Below are 10,471 nucleotides of genomic sequence, written 5' to 3' on the forward strand. Positions count from 1 at the left end.
GAGAGAGGGCAATATAATAGTGTTCTTTACTTAGAATGAAATCAAGTGAAAGAACTTTGACTTCTCACAATCATGAAAAGCTCCTTGTGAGAGAATCACTAGAAAATCAAGGATAAGCACGTTTGTGCTTAGTATGAGTCAACAAATTTCTCCAACAATTTCTAGTTAATATTTTAAACAGGGAAATCAACATATGAGTCATTCCTGTTTTGCAGTAACTTTTCATCTCTGTAACTTTAAACAATAAATATGGTAGTGCTGCCAGTATTTCTAAATACCAGAATTTTAGAAATACGCACTTAAACATTTATTAACATTTGAATGTTTACACAATGACAAGAAGACATCACAGAATCCATCAAACCCATTACTAACGCTCACTGATATCTGTGCTGTTGTTTTCCCTGCAAAATGATGTCACTTCCTGGCGGATGATGTCATTAAGGAACTGGCTTTTGTTGGTAAAGGAATTATACAAAAGCAGGGTTTCTGCAGGTTTTATGAAGGTAAATGTAAGAATTTTTAAGACCAATGAACTAGAGTTTCGCTCTCCATCAAGCGATCTGTGCTATTTTTCCGTTCATCTCAATGGATGCTCCGTGTACCTGTATTTGACGCACTGTAAACTCTAGTGTGAAGACGCACAACTCGCCGTCACTTTGCTGAGAGCACTGTTTCTCACACACACGGAAAGAAAGAGAGAGAGTCTTACATATCATGCAAAATTGACGAGCTACATGTAAACTATATTCTTTGTTGTATTTTCCTGTCAAAATAACAGGGTTCATTTGGAATTCTTCAGCTTTTAAGAACAACCATAAGATACTGCCGGTTTCTCCGGTAGTGGGCGGAACTAATGCGTAAACAGCAAAGTCATTGGCTGGCGCTCTTCTATGATCGTCCTTGTTTTGATTTCAGCAAATCAGTTCTAGAGAACGCAGACAACGTGATTAATATACATGAGCCCAACAGCTCATTAATCCTTAGTGTGTTTTTTCAACATTACTATCAATTTTCATTATTATATGCACATGGCTATATTTTCATTTAAATTTCTTTTGTGCATTTTTATTAAATTATATAAGCAGGCTACTTTTTAAAATAATTACAAATTTATAATAAATCAAAACGATTGTTAAGAATTTAACCAACTAATTATAGCTTCAAAACATACAAGCAAATATAAAGTGCTGTTTGATTATTACTGATGACATCATAGACAGTGGCAGCTTTAATAGGCTGCATTCACATTAATGCACAGATCTATTTTGACATATCAGATGTTTTGTCCTGTTCTGAAAACATAACTGACTGGGTTACCATCAATTTCGTATCATAAAAGTATCCAGAGATGCAAGTGCATTTAACCGCAGCCATGAGCTTCAGGACAAACAAACACAAAGCGCACATGAAAGTCTGTCAGTACGTGATCACCATTGTGCTCTTGATCAAAACACTTAATCCCAGGATGCTCCAGGGGGATTGTATCTGAAATAATTTCATGGTGTCGACTTGGTTCAGACTCCATAAATCACTGTTTACCTTACCGACTAGTGTTTGGTATAAAAGCAGAGGCCAAATGGAGTTTACCATCTCGACATGACCCACTCAGATGCATTTCAGCAAATCAGCTACTACGATTGGGTGCTGCATCACTAATTAAAATTCATGAGCCAAGCTTTCTTCGTTTGTATGCCCCTACATTAAAAAAAGCAATCCTCTTTTTTTGTGGATAAGCGTAGCAGTCTCAAAAGAGTAGGCCCGTCTGCAAATACAAGCAAATACAAGCGCCAGAGAGACTGCACATTGCCCGCAGTGACGATAATTAAATTTGCGCATATGTGCATTTGTATGCGCAGTCACTGGTGCCTGACCTCCAATATATAAACAAGACAAGGCTTTCTCCTGCAGCTCTCCATGTATTTCTTCACCTAGACTCAAATCAGAATCGATTCATTCCATTTCAGTGTCAAATTCAATTCTGCTTCCTATGGTCGCACTACCTGGAACTACAATTCTCTTCCATTTTCTACCACCGAGAACACTGACAGCCAGAACTTCGGGAGTTTCCAGACATTACACTATTGAGCGTCACCTTCCAAAGACCTCCAGAAAGCTGATTAAAAGCATCAGTCTATATTCACTGCTTAAATCAGTAATGACAGCTGTGAAGACAGCCCAAGGTTTACAAGATGATTTTAAGTGTGCCAAAAGGCGTTTAAATATAATATAACGCACAAGCAACCGCTTCCAGTACATAATGCCGTGACTTGCTCACCCACCTTATGTTTAGTAACGCACTTAAAAGCTCACATCTCTCACCGCAGGGCTAGAAACAGACCACAATCTACATGTTTAGTTGATAAAAGGTTTAAATGAGCGAGGCACTACAGCAAAACGCTCTTCAGTGCAGCAAAAAAAATAATAAAAAAAATACTTTTCACTGGAGAAGCTCGTTTTCTTTTTCATTATGGAATATGATGTCAGAAAAAGGCATGCGTTTAGTCACTAGCGCCTGAATAACTTCAGACTCAATCACTTTTATTCTCAGTTTCTCTTCAAATAGCTACCACTGGTGATCTTTAGCAAAGTCCTCAAAAACAAATATAATATCTTCCTACTTCACCTGAAAACACCCTGATGGTGGGATACATGTATAATGGATAAAATGGATGCACGGCCAAGACTGAAGCATTCAAACCTATACACGCTGAATTTATATTGATAGCGTTTTTACATAGCAGCATTTCTGCAACATATTTCTCTATTACACATATCCATGTGTCCTTATGAATACATTCGGAATGTGTTTAACAAATACTTGCTATTCACGGCAGGGAAAAAACAACTTTTGAGTAAAGTGTACATTTCAATCTCAAACTCCTGGATTCCAAGCCAAATTGTGCTTCTCATTTTATTTTGTCATTCCATAGCAATCCATGAATAAATAAAGATATGCACAGGTCGCACATATCGCATTTTCAACTGCACAAGTAATGCAAGGAGACTTGATTCTGCTTTGGTTTCATTTTGAAAATTTTGTTGGTGAAATAAAGGAAAAACAAACAATACTGACAACATTATGTATAAAATTGTGTATACCTGTGTATTCCTCACTATGTTAACTTACCGTTTATTTACCTGTTGTATAAAACAACATCACATTTGCAATCGTGCTGATATTTGGGAAAAACAGCACTCTGGTCATGTGACTTTGTGATATAACTACATACAATATAAATATGAGACAAAAACTCATTGGGCCTGTGTATCTTGAATATTGGGGGCATAAGCGTGAGTGACAAACTCACAGCTCACACATCACAAAAACAATTACCATATCATCAGTATGTGTTGGGAAAAATTACTTTTAAAAGTAATGCATTACTCCTTAAAAAACTTAAAGTAACTAATTATGTTAGTTACTTTTTATGGAAAGCATAACGTATTACGCATTATGTTATTTTTTAGTTACTTTTTAAATCTGGGCTGGGCTTGCTTGTTTTTAATATAAAAAAAGTTTTTTTTTGGCAAAATGTTTGGCAAATGTAAAAGCCCTCACACCAAAAAGGAAATGAATAAGCCTCAGGCTGAAGGAAATGTAAATTCGCGTACATCCAACACTGATCATAGATGACAGAATGAACTTACAATTGAACATAGATTAACCCATTTTTTTCTTTTCATGTGCAAGAGACAGTATGTAATACACAGTCTTAAATGCCACAAATTGTCACATGAACAAGCAAAGTATAATAATAATAATAATCATATAATGTAGAGATGCACTGATCGATCGGCCAGGGATCGGAATCGGACGATTTTCCTCATGATCAACCCTTTAAAAGCTTCTGCCAAATGCATAAATCTAAATGTAAATAATCGCAGTGCCTTTGAAACACTCAGCCACCTCCAGTCCTGCATTAAGCTGCACTAGCTGGCCAGGCCTGCACTACAGGTGTCTACGAGAGACTAGAAGATGACACTTGTGCTGGCCAGGCAGAGCTGGAGAAACAAGCAGAAGCGAGCGTGTCAAGATTTTCTTTGTTTATGAGGTGTGGGTGGACGTCTGTTCTCATTCTGTGACTCTCACCTGTGACATACTGCAGTTTTGGCAGGAAACTGTCCCAGAACTTGCACTGCTGGGCTCGAAGCATCCGGAGGCCGATTTTCCTCATGATCAACCCTTTAAAAGCTTCTGCCAAATGCATAAATCTAAATGTAAATAATTGCAGTGCCTTTGAAACACTCAGCCACCTCCAGTCCTGCATTAAGCTGCACTAGCTGGCCAGGCCTGCACTACAGGTGTCTACGAGAGACTAGAAGATGACACTTGTGCTGGCCAGGCAGAGCTGGAGAAACAAGCAGAAGCGAGCGTGTCAAGATTTTCTTTGTTTATGAGGTGTGGGTGGACGTCTGTTCTCATTCTGTGACTCTCACCTGTGACATACTGCAGTTTTGGCAGGAAACTGTCCCAGAACTTGCACTGCTGGGCTCGAAGCATCCGGAGTGTTTGTGACAGGCCAGTGTTAAACGTGACATACTGCTGATGTTCCAGCGTGAATGGCGGCCAATCCGCTCCCTCCACGCTCGGATCCCTGAAATGTCAAGCAAGGAAATCAACCAAAAAGGTCAGTTTATGTATGGAGCCAAGTTACATCAATATATTTGTGCCCCAAAACAACTCAAGCCAAAAAAAAATAAAAATCAATAGCTACGGCGTTTACACACTCTTGTAAAGAACACCTTGCAGTCCTTTATGACAAGAGGCTTTGAATCTTAATGCACAATCCCAGCAAAGTCTTTATAACAAGCCATTTAAGGAATTGCACTCAATACTTTTCATAAGTGAATCAGCCCATTTCGGCAAAAGATTAACTTCAGCGTGTTCTTTTGTGATCTTGTTTACTGATCATGTTCATTGATGTATTAGCATCGTGTTGTTCCCCTGCAGCGTGAAGAGTGTATGAAGTGTTAATTGAAAGAATCTAAGCTTGCTCACAGCCACAATAAAGGCTGTCTCTGCTTCTCCATAATTTATGCCAAACAAATGAGGATGCTAATCAACACAAGCCTCTCAGCAACACCAAGACTTGCTTTTTTAATTTATTTATTTATGGTTTTTACACTAACTGAAAAAGTGTGAGCAGATGAAAGCCTGCCTCATCAAGATATTATGGATTAAACAACAACTCCACATCTGCACTGGTTTATACTTTTCTCAGCAATAAATGTAAACAATCCCCCTCAGTGTTTTTAGTAAATATATAGAAATACATAAAATAGTCTTGCAAACACAAATGTGAGTATAATATTCTGTATTATTGGAATATTTCAGCCAAAAAATTAAAATTCATCATTCCAACACCATGCAACATTATATCAGATGCTTCAAAAGGGATAAAAACAGCACCATAAGGGTCGCCCATGTTTGTATGACACAAGTCATATGATGCTACATATCACAAGATGCTTTTAATGTATTGAACAAACAAAAATGTAAGTTGTTATTCACTGACAACATTATTCTTCACAGTAGCTTTCATATCTCATTCAAACTCCGATTATCAATATTTTTGCAGCGCTACCTTGAAGGGTACTACTCAAGTGGCAAGATGTTACAGTATACCATAAATATACCATTTTGCACATTTTCCCCTCACAGTGCATGGAGGAAAGAAAGTCATATGTGTTTGAAATGACATTAGAGTGAGCAAATGATAACAGAATGTTTATGTTTCGGTGAATCTGGATAGAACATAAGCTCATAAAGTAGATGTGTCAGATTTACACTCACCCACTTCTAGCAAAGTTGCTCCAGTGCTCCATGATCCTCCTGCTCAGGGCTTCCTCATCCTTAGAGAATCCAAAGGTCTGGTTCAAAGGAATCCCAAAAACAAATGGGATCTCATCCCCATGCATTACACCCATCCACCGAGGCCAGGGGTTGAAGCTGGAGCGATGGTTAAAGAGGAACAATCGGGCACTGCCACCGTTCTCGACATACCTACAGGCAAAATCCAGTAAGGGGCATGAAAAATAGCAGTCGCCCACCAACCAGCCTAGGGCCTCTCTGTTTTTTGGCTTGCTCTGCTCATCTGTCCAATCAGTATACTGAAAAGCAGCCGCCTCTCTGGCTAGGTCACTGAAACCAGGGAGGCCCAAGGATACACCTGTGAGGAACTGGTCTCGATTGATAAGACTCTGGTTATGGATGCCAAATCCAGGTGCGCCATAAACAAGGAAGTAAGTCCCTTCATCCCTGTTCAATCCCAAAAGTAGTTCAGTTTTCAGAAAACGCCCTGACTGGATTAAAACACTCGGCATGTCCACAAGAAATTCTCCATCCACTGTTGGCGGAAAAGGCACACTTATTATCATGGGATCAGAAATGACATCGAATTGAAGACTGACTATCTTCTCAGGTTCAACTGCCCTTAAGCAAGCCTCCATTTCATCAGCAGATGGTCCAAATGGGCAGTTCAGAAGCTGAGCCAGAGTCAAGGAACGGTTCCAGGCCTGAGCTGGATCCACTGCCGCCCACACAGCATTGGGACTGCCACTCTGGAGAATTGCGCGGGTGAATAGTCCATGGCTGCCCTGTGAAAGCAAATGGTGTCCCACAGAGCCAGCACCAGCACTCTCCCCAAACAAGGTTACGGAAGATGGATCACCCCCAAATGCATCAATGTTCCTTGACATCCAGCTGAGAGCCAGGCGCTGGTCAAATAGACCAGCATTACCTTTAATGCTCTTACTTTCAGGTAGAGATAGGAAGCCCAATGCTCCTACTCGATAGTTCATGGATACCACCACCACATGTTGCGAATGGCTGAGGAAACGCCCATCGTACACGTCCAGGGATGCAGTACCTGTGGAAAAGCCTCCACCGTAGATCCACACCATAACTGGGACTAAGAGTTTGGCTCTGTTCTGGAAAACGGTTGAAGGAGTCCAAACATTGAGGTACAGGCAGTCTTCGCTAATTCTGGTGTTAGGATTCCACATCTCAGCTCCAGGGAATCCCGGGTACAATGTATCCTGATCCTGGAAGCATGAATCGGAGTACCATGTGGCATCTCGTATTCCGTTCCACACCTCAGCAGGCTCTGGTCGTCTGAAGCGAAGCAGGTCCAATGGAGGCTTGGCATAGGGGATCCCGAGGAAGGTCACCACATTCTCTGAACCACCCGGCACAGGAAGCCTCAGTCCTCTGACTTTGCCTTTGTCAGTGGAGACAATCAGTTCATCTTGCCCTGCTGCCAGATGCAAGAACAACAGAACCAAAACTGGCAAAGTAGATCTGATGTGAATGCCCATCATGATGTCTTCAATGCTGACAAATAAAATAATAAAGAGATCAATATAAGCTTCAATCAAAACGACTCATGTTCTGCTTGGGGTTTCAGAGAACCTAGACCAGGGATCCTCAAATCTGGCCCACAAGATCCAATTTCCTGCAGAGTTTAGCTCTAACCCTAATCAAACACACCTGAGCATGCTAATCAGTGTCTTCAGGATCATTAGAAAATAACAGGTAGGTGAGTTTGATCAGGGTTAGAGCTAAACTCTGCATCATATTGGCCCTCCATGGCAAGATTTGAGGAACCCTGACCTGTGTTTTGATTAGGTCAGAGGAACTTTTAAAGAATATTAGGTAAAATTAACAGTTAATTTCAAAATCACCTTTACCAATTGTCATTGTAGTCTCTGGGACCCCAAATATAAAAACAGCAAAGTCAATCACAACAGAACATCAGGGTTAACAAATAATGATATCATAACAGTATATATTTTTTCTAAAGGCTCAATCTAAAAAATGCTGGGTTGTTTCAACCCAACTTTGGGTCAAATATGGACTAACCCAACCGTTGGGTTAAATTTTTACATTACATTTTTAATCCAAAAGTTGGGTTAGTCCATATTTGACCCAAAGTTGGGTTGAAACAACCCAGCATTTTTTAGAGTGCTGGCTCTCCCTTGTGACAAAACAGCATATTGTGACATTATACGGCTACACAAGTAAGGCAGGAGCCAGCAGAGACAGTCAGACAGCTATTAATGACACCTCGGTTTCAGCTTACTCCAGATGGAGAGGAAAGCTCAGACAATCAAAATGCTCGCTATGACTCACTCAGTATAATGAGACACACAACAACCCCTACAACCCTTCTCCTTTTCCAGATTACTCCGCTCCAAGTGCAAACAAAAAAAAAGATTTCTAAAATTAGACACCCTGATTTCTTGTTGTGATAGTGGGTTAAATCCTGCTTGATTAATATGGCCTGCCTGCACTAGACAGATTGACCCAGAAGACTGAGCTTCTACATTATTGAGAATAACTGCTTTCCTTAAGCAGAAAATGTGCCATACAGAGCAGCTTCAAGAGGGACAGGACAGCTTCAGGGTTGGCACATTGGGACTGTTGTTGACAATGTGGTAAATGAACTTGTAAGTGTTTGTTTCCTCAATCTCTTTACTGTGGTGAGAATTTTTACTTCTGCCTCTTCTTTGATGTTGTGATGAAAGGAGACGCACCTAATCTCAAATACAAACACTAAAAATCGCAACTTCCCTCAAATCTTGTAGAAAGCAAACAATGATGAGCGTCTGGAAAATGGAGAGTGTATCTAGCACGTAAAACGTAATTGTAAAAATTGTCAGACTGGTAAACATAATACAGAAAAATAGTATTTCTGAAGCTACACTCTCAGAAATAATGGTATAAAAGCGGTCTCTGGGGCTGTACCTTTTCAAAAATGGGAAAATGGAGAGTGTATCTAGCACGTAAAACGTAATTGTAAAAATTATCATAGACTGGTAAACATAATACAGAAAAATAGTATTTCTGAAGCTACACTCTCAGAAATAATGGTATAAAAGCGGTCTCTGGGGCTGTACCTTTTCAAAAATGTACTAATATGTAACATTTGGATACTAATATGCACCCTTTAGGGGTAAATAAGGTACAAAGGTGTTCCTTTTGAAAAGTTACCGCCCCAGTGACAGCTTTTGTATTTTTTTTCTTTCTGAGAGTGTAAAGTGTTCTGGGTTGTTTACGGTCCATAGATGTGCCGATTTATTGGATCTGTATTTTTTTTTTTTTTTTTTGTGTGAGTTTTTTTTTTTTTTTTTTTTTTAGAATAATAAGCTTAAACACACCACCAGTTTTCTGCAAATATACGAAATATGAAATAAATATGAATCCTGCATGTTCTGTATGTCTCTGTGTGATTGAATGGAGCATATGCGTGGTTTAGTTTACTATACACATACTGAAGAGTGTGTGATGCTCGCGGTGATTTCTGTGTCTACCCTCAATATAGGAGTACATGAACACATGAAAATAATCTCTAGAACTGCTCTGAGAGTCACTTGATGAGCATTTTACAATTTCCTTTGAGAAAAACTATCGTCATATCATATACAAACACAAACTTAAAGGTCTTCACAGCAACCCGTCAAAATAAAAGTTTGGTTTAATTTGAAGAAAATGACAAATATATTACTCAATGTAATGATAGTACTAACTACTAGTAATAAAATTACTAAAACATTAAGGAATAATCATATTTTTTTTTTCTTCCATCTTTTAATTTTAACCATAAACATCTGCTGTACATCACTTTGTTTGCCAAAAAGGAAGGGTTTGTTTAATTTTAATTTGATTAAAAGATAAGTTAATGTTTTATGCCTTCATTTATTTACCATAAAAAAAAATACACAACACAGTATTTAAAAATTAAAATAAATAAAATTAACATTTAATTAAACAATTAAAATGGAAAACACAGAATTTGGTAAAAATTAAATGGAATTTGAAAATGGAATCCAGAAAAGGTAAAAAGGAAACATTTATTTGAATACAAATTAACTTGTATTCACTAGAAAACTAAAAGAAAATTGATCTAACGTGACAGTAGAGTCTATAATATTTACAATATTACTGTTTTACTGTACTTTTGATCAAATAAATGCAGCCTTGGAGAGCTTAAAAGACTTCTTCCTAAAACATAAAAAAAAAAAAATACAAAAATTACCAACCCCAAACGAGTGTAAATATTTAAAAGTTAGAGGTTTAGGGAAAGCTTTTAATCATAAATATTTACAATAATAATTGGAACCACTAATTATTAGATTTTACTTGTAGATTAAGCCAGCAATACTTTGATTAATGTCTTAATGTTAATGGTTCATATTAGATTACCCTAATTTATAAATCAAAGTAAACGGCAGGGTTTTGTCGTAGGAGCTTTGTCACTAATGAGGACAAACTTAACAAAAGGACAAAGGACTATGTTTCAATTTAGTCAGCATCCATGTTAGTTTGGCAATTTAATCAGTCACTGATGATACAAATCAATCAAAATCAAATGCAAAAAATAATTAGAGACCTTGCAAAAATGTCTTTGTGTATGTGTATATAGCAAGCAGTACATTTTCTATCTTACACATACATACGTGTGTGTGT

At 38.3% G+C, this 10,471-nt stretch overlaps 1 protein-coding gene across 1 annotated transcript in view; it reads right to left on the reverse strand.

The window, feature by feature from the left end:
• Positions 1-10,471, reverse strand: part of LOC107660675 (cholinesterase-like) — a 22,555-nt gene that overhangs the window by 1,984 nt on the left and 10,100 nt on the right. The window contains exons 2-3 of the mRNA XM_016450062.1: positions 5,798-7,336; positions 4,441-4,598 (exon numbers count right to left, since the gene is read on the reverse strand). Coding sequence (XP_016305548.1) covers positions 4,441-4,598; positions 5,798-7,323 — 1,684 coding nt within the window. The 5' untranslated portion in view covers positions 7,324-7,336. The remainder of the gene's footprint in view (positions 1-4,440; positions 4,599-5,797; positions 7,337-10,471) is intronic.

This window comes from Sinocyclocheilus anshuiensis, unplaced genomic scaffold (genome assembly GCF_001515605.1).
Source record: "Sinocyclocheilus anshuiensis isolate Anshui unplaced genomic scaffold, SAMN03320099.WGS_v1.1 scaffold948, whole genome shotgun sequence".
Classification (NCBI taxonomy): domain Eukaryota; kingdom Metazoa; phylum Chordata; class Actinopteri; order Cypriniformes; family Cyprinidae; genus Sinocyclocheilus; species Sinocyclocheilus anshuiensis.